This window comes from Pan paniscus, chromosome 7, assembly GCF_029289425.2.
Source record: "Pan paniscus chromosome 7, NHGRI_mPanPan1-v2.0_pri, whole genome shotgun sequence".
Taxonomy (NCBI): Eukaryota; Metazoa; Chordata; class Mammalia; order Primates; family Hominidae; genus Pan; species Pan paniscus.
The window spans coordinates 49,458,747-49,479,267 of NC_073256.2; the positions used below are offsets into that span (position 1 = coordinate 49,458,747).

The following is a 20,521-nucleotide window of genomic DNA, read 5'->3' on the forward strand; positions in this document are numbered from 1 at the left end:
TAAAAAAGTCCTCTGTGCTCTGCCTTTTCATCCCTCTTCCCTGTCCCAAACCCTAACAACCACTGATCTTTCTACTGTCTGCCTTTTCCAGAATGGAAAACATATGGTATGTAAATTTTTTAGATAGACTGCATTCAATCAGCCAATCTAAAAAGGCAACATGTGCTTTTAAGATTCTTCCATTTCTCTTCATGACTTGATAGCTCATTTCTTTTTTAGTGCTAAATAATATTCTATTGTCTGGATATACCACTTTACCTGTTCATCTACATTAGGACATCTTGGTTGCTTCCAAGTGTTAACTATTATGAGTATAGCTGCTATAAACACCTGTGTGCAGGTTTCTATGTGAACATAGGCTTTTAACCTATCTATGTAAATACCAAAAGTGTAATTGCTGGAACATATGGTAAGGGTATGTTCAATTTTGTAATAAACCACTGTACTGTCTTCCAAAGTGGCTATACTATTTTGCATTCCCACCAGCAATGGATCAGAGTTTCTGCTGCCCCATACCCTCACCAGTATTTAATGTCATCAGTGTTCTGGATTTGGGCCATTCTAATAGGTGTGTACAGGTATTTCACTATTCTAATTTGAATTTTCCTGAAGACATATGATGTGAAACATCTCGTCATATGCTTGCCATCTGTGTATCTTCTTTGGTGAAGTGTATGCTAAAGTCTTTGGCTCATGTTTATTAATTTCTTGATTTTTTTTTGAGATAGGGTTTCGCTCTTGTGATGAGGCTGGAGTGCAGTGGCGCAATCTTGGCTCACTGCAACCTCCGCCTCCTGGGTTCAAGTGATTCTCCTGCCTCAGCCTCCCGAGCAGCTGGAATTACAAGCACCCGCCAACATGCCCGGCTAATTTTCGTATTTTTAGTAGAGACAGGGTTTCTCCATGTCGGCCAGGCTGGTCTCGAACTCCTGACCTCAGGTGATCCACCTGCCTCAGCCTCTCAAAGTGCTGGGATTACAGGCATGAGTGACCGTGCCCAGCAGGCTCTTTGTCTCAAAAAAAAAAAAAAAAAAAAAGAGTCTTGGTCTCTCACCCAGGCTGGAGTGCAGTGGCGCCATCTCGGCTCACTGCAGGCTCTGCCTCCCAGATTCACACCATTTTCCTGCCTCAGCCGGCAGGCTCATTTTTAAATTGACTTGTTTGTTTTCTTATTGTTGAGTTTAAGAATTTTTTAATGTATTTCAGATAACAATACCTTATCTGATATGTGTTTTGGAAATATTTTCTCTTTATTACAATTAAACATTTCTGTTCTGCAAAAGACACTGTCAAGAGAATAAAGTCTGGCTATTCAATCCTTTCTTTCACAAGCTACACCTTTGGTATTGCAACTAAAGTCACTGCCAAACCTAACATCATCTAGATTTTCTCATATGTTACCTTCTGTAATTTTTACAGTTTTGTGTTTTACATTTAGGTCTGAGGTATATTTTGAATTAATTTTTGTGCAGGATGTTAAGGTCTGTGTCTAGATTCCCTTTTCTGCATGTGGGTGTCCAGTTGCTTCAGCAATATTTGTTGAAAAGACTTTGTTCTATTTTCCTGCCTCTTCTTCGTCAAAGATCAGTTTATATTTACATGGCTCTATTTCTGGGTTCTCTATTCTGTTCCATTGCTTGATTTGTCTGCTTTTTTTTTTTTTTTTTTTTTTTTGCCAACACCACCCTGCCTTAATTACTGTAGCTTTATAGTATGTCTTGAAGTAGTGTCAGTCCTCTGACTGTTCTCTTTCAATATTGAGTTGGCTATTCTTAGTCTTTTGCCTCTCCATATAAACTTTTTTTCTTAATTTTTATTTTATTGTAAATTGAAAAACTGTAATTGTATATATTCAAGAGGTACAATGTGATATTATATGCATACAACACAGAATGATTAAATCAAGCTAACACATCCATTGCCTTGAATACTTATTTTCTGTGATGAAAATATTTAAAATGTACTTAGCAATTTTGAAACACACAATTATTAATTATAGTCAATCTGTTGTGCAAGAGACCTTAAAATTTATTCCTTCCATATCTGAAACCGTGTGCCATATAAACTTTAGAATCAGTTTGTTGGTATGCACAAAATAACTTGCTGAGGTTTTGATTCAGGTGATGTCGAATCTGTAAATCAAGTTAGGAAAAACTGGTATCTTGATAATACTGACTTTTCTTATTCATAAACGTGAAATCTCTCTATTGGGTTGATTTTTCTCACCAGAGTTTTGTAGTTTTCCTCATATAGACTTTGTACATATTTAGTTAGATTTAAACCCAAGTATTTCATTTTTTTGGTGCTAATATCAATGGTATGTTTTAAATTTCAAATTCTACTTGTTCATTACTGGTATATAAAAAAGCAATATCATACATTAACCTATATCCTATAACTTCCCCCAAAATTGCTTATGAGCTCCAGGAGGGTTTTTTGTGGATTCTTTTGATTTTTCTATAGATAAGATCATGTCATCTGTGAGAAAGAACAGTTTTCTTTTTTCTCTCCCAATATGTATACCTTTTATTTCCTTATTTCCTTTTCTTGCCTTATTGCATTAGCTGGTACTTCCAGTACAATGTTGAGAAGCAGTGGTGACAGACATCCTTGCCTTGATCTTAGTGTGAAAGCTTTAAATTTTTCACTGTTAAGTTAGCTGAAAGCTTTTTGTAGATTTTTAAAAAATCAAGTTGAGGAAATTCCTCTTTATTCCTAGTTTACTGAAAACTTTTTAACATGAACAAGTGTTAGATTTTGTCAAGTGCTTTTTTTTTGCATCTATTGATATGATCATATGATTTTTCCTCTTTAGATGATGGATTACATTAATTGACTTTCAAATGTTGGACCAGACTTACATACCTGGGATATATTCCAGTTGGTACTGGTATGAAATTCTTTTTTAAAGACAGAGTCTTGCCCAGGCTGCAGTGCAGAAGTGTGACTATGGCTTACTGTGGCCTTGATCTTCAGGGATCAAGCAATCCTCCCACCTCAGCTTCCCAAGTAGCTAGGACTACAGGTGTGCACCATGCCAGGCTGATTTAAAAAATTTTTTCGAGAGACAGGGCCTTGGCTATGTTGCACAGGCTGGTCTCAAACTTCTAGCCTCAAGTGATCCTCCCACTTTAGCCTCCCAAAGTGCTGGATTATGGGCATATGCCCGGCTATAAAATTTTTTATACATTATTGAATTTGATTTGCTGATACTTGGCCGAAAAATTCTGCATCTATCTTCATGAGTGATATTGTCTGTGGTTTTTATTTTTTTTGCAGACAAGGTCTCACTCTGTTGCCCACATTGGAGTGCAGTGGCACAGTGGCACAATCATGGTTCGCTGCAGACTTGACCTCCCAGGCTCAAGTGATCCTCCCACCTCAGCCTCCTGAATAGCTGGCACCACAGGCACATGTCACCATGGCTGGATAATTCTTGTATTTTTTGTATAGATGGGGTTTTTCCATGTTGCCAAACTGGTGTCAAACTCCTGGGCTCAAACAAATCTCCCACCTTGGCCTTCCAAAGTGCTGGGATTACAGGTATGAGCCACCATGACTGGCCCTGTAGTTTTTTGTTTTTTAATGTCAATTTTATTTTTCTTTCTCTATTTTTTTTTTAGAGACAGGGTCTCACTCTGTCATCCAGAGTGGAGTGCAGTGCTGTGATCACAGCTCACTGCAGGCCTGAACTTCTGGGCTTAAGCCATCCTCCTGCTTCAGCTTCCCAAATGTTGAATTTAGATGGTTTAAGTGTAGGCAGCTCTTTAAATTTAACCAACTCTCATCCTATGGATTCAGAGACCACAGCTGAATATCCAGGAGATAACGATTCCTGGCTATTCCTTCTCAGTATTTTCTTTTTTTTTTTAATTTTTTATTTTACTTTAAGTTCTGGGGTGCATGTGCAAAATATGCAGGTTTGTTACATAGATATATGTGTGCCATAGATATATGGTGGTTTGCTGCACCTATTGACCTATGTCATCTAGGTTCCCTTCCCTTGACCCCCACCCTCCAACAAGACCCCAGTGTGTGTTGTTTCCCTCCCCGTGTCCATGTGTTCTCATTGTTCAACTCCCACGTATAAGTGAGAACATGTGGTGTTTGGTTTTCTGTTCCTGTATTTGCAGAGGATGATGGCTTCCAGCTTCATCCATGTCTCTGAAAAGGACATGATCTCATTCCTTTTTATGGCCGCATATTCCATGATGTATATATACCACATTTTCTTAATCCAGTCTATATCACTGGTGGGCATTTGGGTTGGTTCCATGTCTCTGTTACTGTAAATATTACTGCAATAAACATATGTGTGCATGTGTCTTTATGGCAGAATGATTTATATTCCTTTGGGTATATACCCAGTAATGGGACTGCTGGGTCAAATGGTATTTCTGGTTCTGATCCTTGAGGAATTGCCACATTGTCTTCCACAATGGTTGAACTAATTTACATTTACATTCTTGCTTGATTCTTGGGATCAAGCGTTCCTCCCACCTCAGCTTCCCAAGCAGCTAGGACTACTGTACCACACAGGCTGATTTTTAAATTTTTTTCTAGAGACAGGGCCTTGCTATGTTGCACAGGCTGGTCTCAAACTCCTAGCCTCAGGGCATGAGCCACAGTGCCCAATGGTGTAAAAAATTCCTATTTATCCACGGCCTCACCAGCATCTACTGTTTCTTGACTTTTCAATAACTTCTATCCTGACTTGCGTGAGATGGTATCTCATTGTGGTTTTGATTTGTATTTCTCTAATGATCAGTGATGTTGAGCTTTTCTTGGCTCTGTAGTTTTCTTCTAAGTTCTTTAACTTGTTTTGGTATTAAAATAATGCTCCTCTAAAAGCATGAGTCAGAGAATATTCCTTCTACTTGTATCTTCTGAAAGAGATTGTAAAGAATTGGTATAACTTCTTCCTTAAATGTCTACTAGTACTCACCAGTGAACCTATCTGGTCCTGGTGCTGTATTGGAAGGTTATTAGTTATTGATTCAATTTGTTTAATAGATAGATTTAGGCCTATTCAGATCATATATTTCTTCTTGTGTGACTTTTTGCAGATAGTGTCTTTCAAGGAATTGGTACATTTCATCTAGGTCACCAAATTTATGGGCCCAGGGTTGTTCATAGTATCCCTTATCCTTTTAATGCCCATAGGATCTGTAGTGATGTCCTCTCTTGATTTCTGATATCAGTAATCTGTGCTCCCTTTTTTTTCTTAGTTATCCTGGGTAGAGGCTTATCAACTTTACTGATCTTTTCAAAGACCCAGATTTTCATTTTGTTGATTTTTTTCTATTAATTTCCTGTTTTTAATTTCATTCATTTCTGCTCTAATTTTTATTATTTTCTTCTGCTTATTTTGGATTTAATTTGTCCTCTTTTTTCTAGTTTCCTAAGGTGTAAACGTAAATTACTGATTTTAGATATTTCTTGTTTTCTAATACATGCATTCAATGCTATAAATTTCTTTCTAAGTACTGCTTTTGCTTTATCCTACAAATTTTGTTTTCCTTTTCATTTAGTTCAAGGTATTTTAACATTTCTCCTGAGATTTCTTCTTTGATGCTTTTATTATTTAGAAGTGTGCTGTTTAATCTCAAAGAATATGGGTATTTTCCAGCTATCTTTGGGTTACTTATATCTAGTGTGGGCCCCCTACTTGATCATCTTAATTAATTCCATTGTGGTCTGATATGATTTGGCTCTGTCCCCCCAACCAAATCTCATCTTGCAGCTCCCATAATTCCCATGTGTTGTGGGAGGGATCCGGTGGGAGATGACTGAATTATGGGGGCAAGTCTTTCCCGTGCTATTCTCATGATAGTGAATGGGTCTCATGAGATCTGATGGTTTTAAAAACAGGAGTTTCTCTGCATAAGCTCTCTCTCTTTGCCTGCTGCCATCCATGTAAGATGTGACTTGCTTCTCCTTGCCTTCTGCCATGATTGTGAGGCTTCCCCAGCCACGTGGAACTGTAAGTCCATGATAAATCTCTTTCTTTTGTAAATTGCCCAGTCTCGAGTATGTCTTTATCAGCAGCATGAAAATGGATTAATACATGGTCTGAGAGGTGACTGTATGATTTCCACTATTTCAAGTCTCTTAACGTGTATTATGGCCAAGGTATGGTCTATCTTGGTGAGTCTTGTGTGTGCTTGAGAAGAATGTCTAACGTGCTACTGTTGAATGGAATAGTCTACAGATGTCTATTATATCAAGTTGACTGATGGTGTTGCTGAGTTCAACTATGTCCTTAGTGATTTTCTGTCTGTTGGATACGCCCATTTCTGATAACGGGGTATTTCCAACTGTAATAGTGGATTTCTCTATTTCTCCTTGCAGTTCTATTAGTTTTTGCCTGAGTTTTTATTTTAATTAAATTTTCAGTTCTAAGTCTTCTATTCAGTTATTACATATTTCATTTCTTTGATGAGATTTTCTAGCTTTTCATTTGTTTCAAAAGTGTCTGTAACTGCTTGTCCAAGTATCTTCATGGTAGCTGCTTTAAAAGTCTCTCAGTTAATTATAGTTCCAACACCTGTGTCAATCTTGATGTTGGCATCTATTGAGTATCTTTTCTCATTCAAGTTGAGATTTTCTTGGTGTGTGTTAAGATGAGCGATTTTTACTATATCCTGGTCAACTGGGGCATTTTTATGAGACTCTAGATTATATTTAATCTTTCACTTCAGCAAGACTTTACTAAAACTGTGCTGGCAGGAACAATGGCTGGCAGGGAAAGGAGAGCACTGACTCTTTAATACTATGCAGAGGTGAAGTTCTGGCTTTCCACAGGGCCTCCATTTATACCCTGGGGAGTATCCTGTTACCACTGCAAAGGGCTGGAAGGCCATGGTCCCCACTCATCCTCCACCAACACTGTAGGAGGCCTTGTTACTGCTGGATGTGGTGGAGGTCCAGGCTCTCCACTTTGTTCACTGACTCTAACCCTAGTGGAAAGGACAACTCATCACCACAAAGCAGGGGTAGGTATCAACTGACATTGCAGGAGCAGGATGATGGCACAGAAGGGAATGCATTATTGCTGTGTGATCCTACATGGATCACCACTGGCACCATGGGGAAGGAAAGGGGTACCTTGTTCCTGCTGGGTAGGGGGTCAGAGTCCAGGATCCCCACTCAACCTCCTCTGCCATCACCCCAGTGGGAAACGGGAGGGGTATATTTAATGTCAAACAGGTTTCCAACTTTCTAGGCTGCCCTTTTCTTAGTTCACTGGCAAGAAAGAAGAGGTTTTTCTTGGGGCTTTTGGGGGAGGTCTGCGCCAGCTGGCATTTCTGTGTTGGGGGCATCTAGTCTGAGATATGGAGGAAACAAAAAGAAAATTGAGGGAACTTACTGCTATGCCATTCCCTGAGTCTCACATTCCCTAGTTGGTTGGTCTTCTCTCCAGTTTCAAAAGTCTTTTCATATTTGTTTCATAAAAATGTCCAGGGTTTTTAGGTGTACTTAGTGGGAAGGATGCAGAACATGCGTCTATTCTATTTTGAGTGGAAACATAAGTACATGTATGTTTAAGGAATTAGAGACCTGAATTAACCTAATTTTATATAGAGTCAAAATAAAAGATGAACATAAACTAAGAATCAGAGAAATACAGTAATAGTTACTAAAAAAATTCCCAACCACAGAAATATTACCTTTCTCAGCTGTCCTCCTGATCTTAGGAATGGTGAATTTCTTCAAAGGATTGACTTCACAAGTATTCAACACGGGTTTGCTAGTTGAGCTCATTTGCCACAGTGTATCCTGTTTAGCAGTTTCTTTCATTTCCATTTTGTTGGCCTAAAATCAACCCAAGGTTATTAAGCAAAAACGTCAATAAATACATAAAAGGCAATGACAGTACAATCATTTAAAAGTTCTTCAACAAAAGTAAATAGTAAAATGTTCTTAGTCAACTGTCAGAAAGTTTCCATCTCAATTTGCCAGTTACCCAAAAAAGAAAATGAGTTTACAACTTTGGTTTTTATATAATATGAAAAATATCAGCTAGGCATGGTGACTCACGCCTGTAATCCCAGCACTTTGAGAGGCTGAGGTGGGCAGATCACTTGAGGCTAGGAGTTTGAGACCAGCCTGGCCAACATGGTGAAACTCCGTCTCTACTAAAAATACAAAAAAATTAGCTGGGTGTGGTGGCACATACCTGTAATTCCAGCTACTTGGGAGGCTGAGGCATGAGAACAGCTTGAACCCGGGAGGCGGAGGTTGCAGTGAGCTGAGATCACTCCACTGCACTCCAGCCTGGGCGACAGAGCAAGACTCTATCTCAATATATATATTTCGCATATATATATATATATATATTTCACTTATACATACATTTCACATATATATTTCGCATATATATATTTCGCATATATATATTTCACATATATATTTCATATATATATATATATATATGAATTTTTGTTTCTAATGCATTTTTTCCTCGTAATTCATGTAACTGCTATTAGGTAACCAAAAGTCTCCTTGCTCCTGAAAAGCTCAAAAACTTACACCCATAACAATTTTTATACACATTTGGTAAAATTCTTACCAAATACTCCATTTTTTTTTCTTTCTTTCTTTTGAGACAGGGTCTCTCTGTGTTGCCCAGGCTGGTTTTGAACACCTGGGCTCAAGTGATCCTCCTGCCTCAGACTCCCAAAGTGCTGGGATTACAGGCATGAGCCACCATGCCCAGCCCAAATACTCCATTTTTAAAAAGCATTTTTTTTTCCTATACATTTCTGTGACTAAAACGATACTCTCTTTAAATCAATATCTCTGGCTTTAGAAGAAACTTCAAAAAGTTGTAAACTAACTATTGCTGACTATTCCTACAGCTGATGGCCAACAACAGCCAATCGCTTATTGACTACTGTTCCATGGTATCATTCTATAAATGCTTAAGACAACATCAAATATTGCTATACCAGAAGTATCAAAAATATTCCTCCCCTTCCTTTTTCCCTCTCCTTTCTCTCTCTCCCCAAACTCCCCTGCAACCTCCATCCCCTGCCAAATATTGATTCTTAACCTCTTTAAGTAGAACTCAGGCTGGATTTCAAAAGAAAGCTATGGAGTATACACACAGGGAAATATATATAAGCAGGTATTTTTCGTACCATTTCGTAACATGGTTGATGGCCCTCCTGACACCTATCAACTGCTTAGTTCCAACATTAGATCACAATCCAAATTAAAAGATGCTAAAATTCTACAGAAAGATCACAAAGGATAAGGTTCTAAGAAGGTTCACAAGGATGTCCCTCTTAATCCCCTCCTGTTCTTTATGAAAGGTGATCTTGCAATCACCCAATCAAACATGGATCAGGGAATGAAAAAGACCTCTAGAAAAAGAGAAGAAAGCCAGCCCTTCTTCCATTCAGCCACAATGACAGACAATAGTGGGGTACTGCTTTCTAACAAGAATACTCCTAAGATGCACCAGCTCTAGAGATACTTGTCAAGGCTGCCATGTTCACCTCGCAGTTTAGTAAGGGGAAGAATGGAAAATAGTTTAGAATGCCTTATGCTATAAAAACATCTTCGATTAGTCATGACCTGTAACAACAGCACATAAAGGTAAAGAATAATCAGTTGAATATACTTTACTTGAACAGCCAAGTGCTGGGACAATCCTCAAAGCACAATCCTCAATACTGTCTTTAACTACAGTTAAGTTACATATTCAGTTTGGGAGGCCGAGGTGGGTGGATCACGAGGTCAGGAGTTTGAGACCAGTTTGGCCAATATAGTGAAACTCCGTCTCTACTAAAAATACAAACAATTAGCCGGGTGTAGTGGTGTGTGCCTGTAATCCCAGCTAATCGGGAGGCTGAGGCAGAAGAATCACTGGAACCCGGGAGGCGGAGGTTGCAGCGAGCAGAGATCGCACCATTGCACTCCAGCCTGGGCAACAGTGTGAGACTCCGGCTCAAAGAAAAAAAAATTACATATTCAAGAAAGCTCAATGATTTCAGCTATAGGGTTTCTCTAGCATAATTTACTAACAAAGGAAAGATTTATGAAGTTCACTTCTGTTCCTCAGTGCTTACTTAGGATAATACTTTGCCACAAAAAGCTAAGTTTACAACTAATGAAAGATGAATAATCAGGACACAATGGTATTCAATATCCTTCATTAAGTAAGTTGTGCTCAGCGATTTTTCAGTTATTACCTTTTAAGTAGGAATAACGTCTCTTTAACTTCAGCCCAAACTTCAACCATGTTAAAGTGATAACTTCATATTTTTTTTGTTTGGGTTTTTTTGGCGTGGGATATTAGACCTTTGATATATATTTCTTTATGCTCATGTAACACAGACCTATAACCTTTATATTTATATGTTACATATTACAAATTATATCATATGAAATAGTCCTACAATGATTATATATATTTATGTATTAGTTATATATATATATATATATATATATATATGTAAAATCAGGAAGTTTGAATTCTGAGGATTCATGCTGAGGCTGTCTTCTGGAGTCCTGGGCTATTCTAGACAGAGAAAGAAATCAATTCTAAAACATTCAGAAATAATGTACACGGCAATACATATACCATGTACTTCATAGTACATATGGTATATAAAGTATATACCATATACTTTAACAGGTACTCAAAATAATAACTAAAGAACAAAGGAACCAAAAACAAGAGTTTGCTAACAATTTAAACATCTATTTATATAGGTTTTAAGAGAATGTATGTTATGAACAACTTTAAGCGAATACATTTAGATATTAGACAAAATAATTCTTAGGAAAAAAGCTACCAAAATTGATTCAAGAAGAAATAAAAACAATGAATAATCCTGTTATTATTAGGAGGAAATTAAATCAGTAGAAATTCAATCAAAAGTAAAAATGATAATACATCATAAATCAGCTGAGTTCATCTCAGAAATGCAAATATTTGCCATTGTCTAGCTCACCTCCCATTCCCTTCTCAATCTGCTTTGATTTCTACCTCCATTACTCTACCTAAACAGCAATCTTCAGAGTCATCAATGATTATCCACATCAGTCATTTGCGGTTCATGACTCACGTGGCCTCTCTCTGTTTAACTCTTGACCACTCTGTTCTTCAAATAACACAGCTTGCCAGACTTCTATGACTTCATAATCCTGATTTTCTTGGTCTCTTAGTAACTCACCTGTCTGTATCTAGCCTTTATTATTTACTAATTTTTGCTTAAAAGAAAATATTCTTTATATTTTTATTTTTTAATATTTCATCAAACCTAACCTTTCAAAACTTGGTAAATAAAAATAGAACTGTGGTTTTAGTTTGCATTTAATTCATTATCAGTGACATTGAGCTATTTTTTCTGTGAATCACTTGTTCTTATCTTTTTGTCCATTTTTTTCCACAAAGATAGTATTGTAGTTAATGATTTATAAGGACTTCATATACAAATAAATTAGTTTTGTCTGTCATATGTATTTTAATATTTTTGTCTTTTAATTTTGTTTCTACATGAGGAAGATTCCTCACACAGAAAAACTAATTTCTGTATAGTCTGATTTCTGAATCTTTTTTTTTTTCCTTTGAGACTAGGTCTCACTAGTGTTGCCCAGGCTGGTCTCAAACTCCTGAGCTCAAGCAATCAATAAATGCCTTGGAGAATTCTGGTTTGTCCTCATTGCACTGTGTGGGGTGAGTGAGGGCACCGTCATGGGAAGATGCTGGCTAACTGCACACTGATTTTTGATCCTCATGCCTCAGCCTCCCCAATGGCTAAGTAGCTAGGATTACAGGCACATGCCAACCATGCTTGGCTATTTCTGAATCTTTTATTACACATCATCACCAAGAGTGTATGGGAGTTCCAGTTTCTCCATATTCTCATCAACACCTTATGTTGGTAGTTTTTACTTTCTGCCAACCTGACAGGAGCAAATGATAACTGATTGTGGTTAGTTTGCATTTTCTCCCCGCACCCCCCCCCTTTTTTTTTTCGACAGTGTCTTGCTCTGTTGCCTGGACTGGAGTGAAGTGGCGTGATCTCAGCACACTGCAACCTCTGTCTCCTGGGTTCAAGCGATTCTCCTGGCTCAGCCTCCCAAGTAGCTGGGACTACAGGCACGTGCCACCACGCCTGGCTAATTTTTGTAGAGATGAGGGAGGTTCACCATGTTGGCCAGGCTGGTCTCAGCTTCCTGACCTCAAGTGATCTGCCCGCCTCAGCCTCCCAAAGTGCCTGTAGGCATAAGCCACTGAATCCAGCCCCCAATTTTTGAGAATGATCATGTACTAAGCATATTTATTGGTCATGTTTCCACATCTGTGAAATATCCATTCAAGTTTTTTACCTGATTTTCTATCAGTTTGTTTATTCTATGTATTTGCAAGAAATTTTATATGAGATACTATCTTTTTTGCTAATTATATTTATTGCAAGTAATTCCCCCCACTTTTAAAAATTGTATTTTCATTTTCTAAAATAGGTATGCTTAATTTTAGTCCCAACTACGAATATTTTTCTTTATATTTTGTGCTTTCATTTTTGCTTTTGATCAACTTTAAGAAATACTTCTCCCCAAGATCATAAAGATATCCCATATATTTTCTTCTAAAACTTTCATAGTTTTGCCTTTTACCTTTAAGTCTTTACTTTGCCTCAAATTCATTTTTTGTCTATGGTAAAAAATAAAGGTTTGAGTTTTCCAAGTGAGTATCAAACAGCTAGCATTTTTTAAAACAACCTTTCTTATTCCTATTTATCTGTAATGCCATCTCTGACATAAACCCATTTTCCACATATGTATGAATTCTGGGCTCTGTGCTCTGTTTCATTGGTGTCTTTCTGTATTCATGCATCAACACCATATTGTAACAAATCTTGATACATGCTTGAGCAAAACCAGAAGAAAAAAAAAACAAATCTTGTTCTTCCACAGCCTCTTTGCACTTTTATACACATTTTAAATTAGGCCTATCTAATAATAAATCTTGTTTAGGTTTTAACTGGAACTTCACTGAACCCAGTGATCGATCTTAAGATAAGTTATATTGTTATATTAGTTTTCCTATCTGTGAACATGGTATTCAGTTCATTAATGTCTTTCAATACTTTTATAATTTTTTTCCCTGAGGGTTTTTACACTTCTTTTAAAGTATTTATTCTAAGGTACTTTATAATTTTTATGTTACTATATATGGTATCTTTAAAACTTATTTTATTCACTACTATGTTTAAAATGATGTAGCTGGGCGCAGTGGCTCACGCCTGTAATCCCAGCACTTTGGGAGGCCGAAGCAGGCGGATCACAAGGTCAGGAGATCGAGACCATCCTGGCTAACACGGTAAAACCCCGTCTCTACTAAAAATGCAAAAAATTAGCCGGGCGTGGTTGCAGGCGCCTGTAGTCCCAGCTACTTGGCAGGCTGAGGCAGGAGAACAGCGTGAACCCGGGAGGTGGAGCTTGCAGTGAGCCGAGATTGTGCCACTGCACTCCAGCCTGGGCGACAGTGAGACTCTACCTCAAAAAAAAAAAAAAAAAATGATGTTGATACTGATAATAAAAATGGCTAACACGTATATAACACTTACCAGGTACCAGACACTTTTCTAAATGCTTTAGATATATACTGATCCATTTAATCTTCACAACATCCCTATGAGATACCCTTATTTTAAATTACAAAACAAAAGTGCAGGGAAGTTAAATAATATGTCCAAGGACACAAAGCTAGGAAGGGCAGAATCTGGAATTCAAAGCTAGGCAGTGTGGCACCAGAGTGAATGCACTCAATCACGAGGCAAATGACTCCCTGAAACCAATTTCTATATATTGGCTACCCAGCAACCTTGTTAAGCTCTTACTAATTGTAATAATTTAGCTTCATCAACCACCATATCCTCTGTGAATAATGGACAGTACAATGACTTACGATTTTGTTTCTTCCCATCTGATTCTTATGCTATTTATTTCTTGTACCTAGTGCAATGTTGAATATAACTGATAATGACAGGTATCTTGATCTTGCCCTTGATTTTAAAGGGAATGTTTTAAATTTTTTACAATTTAATATGATAAATTCTATTCTTTAGTAGACATGCTGCCATCAGGCTTAATTTTCCTGGGTAGAAAATTCTAGAATGACTGCTACTTTCTCTCAGCACTCTCAAGATGTTATCACCTCCAATTTAATTGTCATTCATTTATGGGCAATCTTTTCCTCCGGCAGCTTTTAGTATCTTCTTTGTCTCTTATGTCCTGCATTTTCATCATGATGTTCTAGGCTAAAGTATTTGATGAACTTCTTATATCTAACTTTTGGTATCTTTCAACAATTATGTGAAATTCTCAGAAACTTTATCTTTAAATATTGTTGTGACATCATTCTATTTCCTTAGTATAGAACTTCTATTTACCTATGTTCAAATTTCTATCTTTATTCTTCATGTTTCTTAACCCTTCTTCATATCTAAAAATCATATCATGTTTCTTCATATCTAACATCTGGTTCACTGACTCTCTTCAGCTAGGTCTAATCTGCTTCTAGTCCATTGAGTTAACTATAATTATTACTATCTTCATTAATAAAGGTTATATTTGGTTCTTAAAAAAATCTGCTGCTCACATTTTAAAGCCTTTCTCATTTCTTTAAAAATATATTGTATTTAAACTGGGTGTGATGGTTTACACCTGTACTTCCTGCTACATGGCAGGCTGTGGTGGGAGAATTGCTTGAGCCTATGAGTTCAAAGCTGTAGTGAGCTATGACTGTACTCCAGCCTGGGCAACATAGCAATGTAGCAAGAAAAAAAATTCTGTCTCTAAAAAAAATCCGTATTTGATAATTCCAACATCTTAAGTCTCAACTCCAATTCTCCTATTTGTGTGTGTGTGTGTGTTATCGTTTGTTTATAATACCCTGCTTCCTGTATGATTGATATATATTATTAATTCATTCACTATTTCCATAACTCATATTCCTTAAAGCTTGGAACAGGCATAAAGACAGACATCTAAGACCAATAAAATAGGAAGAAGAGTTCCAAGATAAGCCTTCACATATATGGTGAAATGATGTTCCACAAGGGTGCCAAGACCATTCAGTGGAAGAAAGCACAGTCTGCAACAAATAGTGCCAGGAAAACTGGATATCCATGTGCAAAAGAATGAAGTTGGATTCTTACTTTAAACCATGTAAAAAAATTAACTGCAAATGGGTCAAAGATTAAAGATAAGAGTTAAAACTATCAAACTGTCAGAAAACAAAAAACATAAAGAAAAAGCCTAATGTGAAGGTACTGGGAGGTGGGGCCTTCAGAAGCTGATTAGGTATGAAAGGTGGTGCCTTCATGAAGGTACCCTTACAAACAGACTGTAAAGACCTCCTTCGTAGCTTCCACCATGTGCAGATGCAGCGAAAAGACAGCTGTCTGTGGACCAGGAAGCAGTCCCTCACCAGCTACCAAATCTGCCAGCACCTTGATCTTGGATTCCCCAGCCTCCAGAACTGTGACAAAGAAATTTCTGTTGTCTATAAGTTACCCAGTTTATGGTACCTTGTTACAGCAGCCTGAATGCACCAAGACAGAGGATTTTTAGAAGATCTCCTATAGGTTAGTTTGAACTGATCTTTAGTCAGCAAGAGCATAATCTGTATGGTAAGATGGAAAAGGCCCATACCAAAAAAAAATGTAGTATAATGACTTAGATGTCAATCTTGCACAAAATGACTGTCAACAGTGAGCCAAGATTGCACCACTGCACTCCAGCCTAGGCGACAAAGCGAGACTTCATCTCAAAAAAAAAAAAAAAAAAGACTGTCAACAAATGACTGCTGAATTGGTGATAGGGGTACTGAAGGGGTAAAGTTAAATAATACATTGCTTTTCATGGACTAGAAGTTTGAAACCAAGCTTTGTTGAAGGGTCAGAGGATGCCCCTAAGAGGCCATCAGTAAAATCCATCTATTAATAATCCTCTTATTGGACTTAAAGAATGTTGCTGACCTTTCTCTGCCAATTAAGGCATGAGTATCTGGTTAAGCATTAGATCTTTTTTTTTTTAACGGAGCTCAGACTCAACACCTATGAAGCCATTATGTGACATTCCATTAGGTAAATGTATAGGTTATTCAAGGGTTTACATGTCAACACCTTTTAAACACATGCTTTTTTTTTTTTTTTTGAGACAGAGTCTCACTGTGTCCCCAGGCTGGAGTGCAGTGGTGCGATCTCGGCTCACTGTAACCTCTGCCTCTCAGGTTCAAGCAATTCCCCTGCCTCAGCCTCCCAAGTAGCTGGGACTACAGGCATCTGCCACCAGACCTGGCTAATTTTTTGTATTTTAGTAGAGACGGGGTTTCACCATGTTGGCCAGGATGATCTCGATCTCCTGACCTCGTGACCCATCCACCTTGGCCTCCCAAAGTGCTGAGATTACAATACGTGTGAGCTACCGTGCCCGGCCAAACACATACATTTAAAGAAAGTTCAGTATCATCACAGTGACTTGTGAAGTTCTTTCATTTTTCTCAAATCCTTTAATGTGAAGTTCGACTATTGGTACCTTGGAACTTGGGAGAAGAGTGGAACATCTGGAATGCCTAAATGCAGGACAATGACGACCCATAAAGTTTTTTTAAACTTCCCCTCAATCTTATACATATGAGGTAGAAGTTATTAAAAAAAAGTGTTTCTGGGTTATCTCCATCCTCTTTATATTAAATGAATAGAAAACTAGAAGGCAAAGAGCAAAGAATGCATGGCAGTAGTTTTATCACGCTTTTAATTTTATTTAAAATGGTTATTAGGACGTAGGCCATTTTTCATTTATTTTCACTCATCTTGTTTACTTTGCCACTGCCAAATCTCAGTCTTTTAGAAACAGATTACCAAATTCTGTTGGAGAAGATGAACCATCTATTCAGTCCACTTCCTTAGAGGGCATTAGTGTGATCCAGAGACAAAGGCTTATAGCAACTACGTTAGTAATTCCAGTAGTTACCTCAGCTCACTACCAGAACCACACGATTAAAAAAAAAAAAGTCAACATAACTCCCCAAAAGAATGCCCCCATTCTGTTGATATTTGTTTTACTTAAGTTTAAAAGATTTAGACAAGGAGAACCTGTGTGCTTCTTAGAATCAGTGCCCATATTGACCACTTCCTCAGAAAGATATGCAGTATGAAAAGAAAGCCTCATACATTAGAATGCACTACACATCTCTAAACCCTTAAAAATTTATAGTAAAACTGTAGTAATTTATTTGGGGAGAATAAAATCTTAGTATCTGGATAAAAGTAATAAATCTATTATGAAGTGCTAACAAATAAAGCCTCTTTCAGATTTGTTCTGAAGACTCTAAGACTGAAAGCAATTTTTCCCCCAATGCAAAAAAGTCTAGAACTGATCATAGTGACCATTTAAAATATGTGGGGTGGTGGGAGGGTATCTAAATTCTCAGGGCTAACCAGTGACAAGTAGCTAAAGATAACCTGGCTAGGAAATTCACACCTTTGTGATTTAACAAACCAACCTTTCACTTCCCTTCCAAATTGTCTTTACAAAATCGGGTTGAAAAAAATTTTTTTGAAAGGATTTATGAAATAAAATATTCCGAACAAGAAGTCGGCAGACGTAGGTATCTTGTCCTGATTCTGCCACTCACTAGATGTCTGCTCCTAAGCTTTACTTTCCTCATTTGTGTTTTGGTAAGGCTTAAAGTTGTATTGTAAACTGTAAAATATTTTGCCTCCTCCTAACACCTATCCCTCTTCCTACCACTTTCAGGCTCTATCTACATTTTCTCTGTGGCTCCACATATAGGCATATGCAAGAAATTGTACACTGTATGTAAGCCGATGCCTTAAAGTTGGATAGCCTCATTACATTAAACAGTCCAAATTCCTCCTCTACCTTTCCAATTACTTAGAACATTTATTTGCCTAGAGTATTTCCTTCCATAACTATGGTATTTTTGCTTTTTAAATGTCAATAGTGGGTCCAATTCCCATCTGCTGAGAGTGAATTTCACTTTAGAATCAACCAAAAATCATTTAAAACCCATATGATTAATATGTGGGTAACCAAATGTGACAAAACCACTTTTGACTAAAAATATAAAAATTTTAAGAATCTGTCTAAAAAGCAACTAATTCTCTTTTAAGAGTCAAGATCTCACTCTGACACCCAGGCTGGAGTGCAATGGTACAATTACAGTTCATTGTAACCTTGAATTCCTGGGCTCAAGCAATCCTTCTGCCTCAGCCTCCTAAGTAGCTAGGATTGCAAGCACATGCCACCTCACCAGACTAATTTTTTATTTTATTTTTTGAGAGACAAGGTCTTGCTATGTTGCCCAGGCTGGTCTCAAACTCCTCACCTCAAGCAATCCTCCTGCCTCTGCCTCTCAAGTGCTGGGATTACTGGCATGAGCCACTAAGCTGGGCCTCATTTTCTTGCCCTGCTTATGTATTCGTTCAAAAAGTAATTCCAAACCTTGAATACCACAAATGTTCTAAGCAATATTTGCATATTGGCTTGACTTTCAAATTAGTTATTGAAAGTGTCAATACTTACCCTAAATTAAGGTCAATTATGTACGGGACAATATTCTCCACTGGACTACAATTTACCCATTTTTCTATCTCCAGCACAAAGTATACTTCCTTATAAAATAAATACCTGCTATGGTCTGAATGCTCGTGCCCCCCTGAAACTCACATGTTGAAACCTAAACATCAGAGTGATGGTATTAAGAGGTGAGGCCTTTGGAGATGATTAAGTCTTGAGAACAGACCCCTCATGAATGAGATTAGCATACTTATTAAAGACCCTCAGGGGAGCTAGCTACCTCCTTCCACCACGCAATAACACAATGAAAATGCACCACCTATAAGAAAGCACCCATCATCCCAGACACTGAGTCTGCCAGCACCTTGATCTTGGACTTCTCTGCTTCCAGAACTGTGAAAAATAAATTTATGTTGTTTATGAGTTACCCAGTTTATATTATGTTGTAGTGGCCCGAGTAGATTAAGACAGTACCCAATAACTATTATCATCAAGAATATTTACATACTTTAAAGTATTCCAATGTGTGATAAAAGACACTCTTCATCTATCTTCTTTATTGCCGAATTATTTATAAATCAATTGTAAAGTAGTTAAAATAAATCAACAAGGTATAAATAAAGCAGTAACAAAGCCATTATTTGAAATACTTACCACTCTTCAATGGCATCCAGCATTACACAGTTATAATCAGTACTCAGTCCATACATGAAAACTGATAAGGGAACATCTACAAAATAAAAATAAAAACAGAAACATGTAGAGAATTATGATCAGAAGCTCCCCCAGCCCAATAATTATCTCTTCATTGTCTTCTCTATTCATTTTTTTCCTCCTGGTTTCTGTCTCCCTTTCACTCCTGTTCCATTCTGGGGGAGAGAGCTGTCTGTTTTCTGCATATCTCAGTTCCTTCTCTCAAGCCTTTCCATTCCTCCCTCTTCTTTCCCTCCTCTTTTCTCAATAAGCTTTTCTCTTTTTCTTCCCTTCAGTACATTCTCATCTGCTATCCAGAGTCCCAGTGTCAGCTCACCAATCTCACGCAGCTCTACTTGGGAAAACCACCTGTAACGCAGCACATGAGCTTGCTCTAGTGTTTTTACATACAGCACAAAACGTTGATTTTTAGTCAATCACTGCAGTTATGATACATGCTACGCACAGTATAGGTAGCTTACATACAGTATCTCATTTTATCTTCACAGATTGATGGTGTTGCTCTCATTTTCAGATGAGAACAACAGACTCAGAAAGGTTAAGAAACTTATCCGAGGTAACCAAACTGGTAAGTTGGTTTTCAAGTCCAGGCCTGATGCTTAAGTATGGATCTAAACCACTACACTATTCAAACTCCGTTCTTTTTGTGTGTGCGTGTGAGACAGTCTCACTCACTCTATCGCCCAGGTTGGAGTACAGTGGCATGATTTTGGCTCACGGCTCACTGCAACCTCCGCCTCCTGGGTTCAAGCGATTCTCCTGCTTCAGCCTCCTGAGTAGCTGGGATTACAGGCATGTGCCACCGTGCCCGGCTAATTTTTGTATTTCTAGTAGAGATGGGGTTTCACCATGTCTTGAACTCCTGACCTCCAGTGATCTGTCCGCCTCAGCCTCCCCAAAGTGCTGGGATTACAAGCGTAAGCCACCGCACCTGGCCCCAACTCCATTCTTGTATTTCTTTCTAGAGGCATTTAAACCCTAACTCCGACCGTATGCACCATGGAGACAACAGAAAACTATAATTAGCCCAAATCCTAATGACCTATTATAATGAGCTTTCATGTTCCTGTGAAGCTAGACAACTTTTAACTTATTTCGTGATTTCAAGATAATACTACTGATTATAAGGTATATCTCTATATGGTACTAATTAATATATTTAAAATGCTATGCATTTTCAAGAAAAGATAACTTTTATTGGTGAAACATTTAGCAAAATTTGAGATTTACTCCAAATTCT

General features: G+C 37.7%; 1 protein-coding gene across 1 annotated transcript in view; it reads right to left on the minus strand.

The window, feature by feature from the left end:
* The window catches only part of TEX15 (testis expressed 15, meiosis and synapsis associated), a 64,010-nt gene extending 54,796 nt beyond the window's left edge, over positions 1-9,214 (minus strand). Inside the window, exons 1-2 of the mRNA XM_055116438.3 lie at positions 9,144-9,214; positions 7,671-7,815 (exon numbers count right to left, since the gene is read on the minus strand). Coding sequence (XP_054972413.2) covers positions 7,671-7,815; positions 9,144-9,146 — 148 coding nt within the window. The 5' untranslated portion in view covers positions 9,147-9,214. The remainder of the gene's footprint in view (positions 1-7,670; positions 7,816-9,143) is intronic.
* Between the last annotated feature and the right edge of the window lie 11,307 nt (positions 9,215-20,521).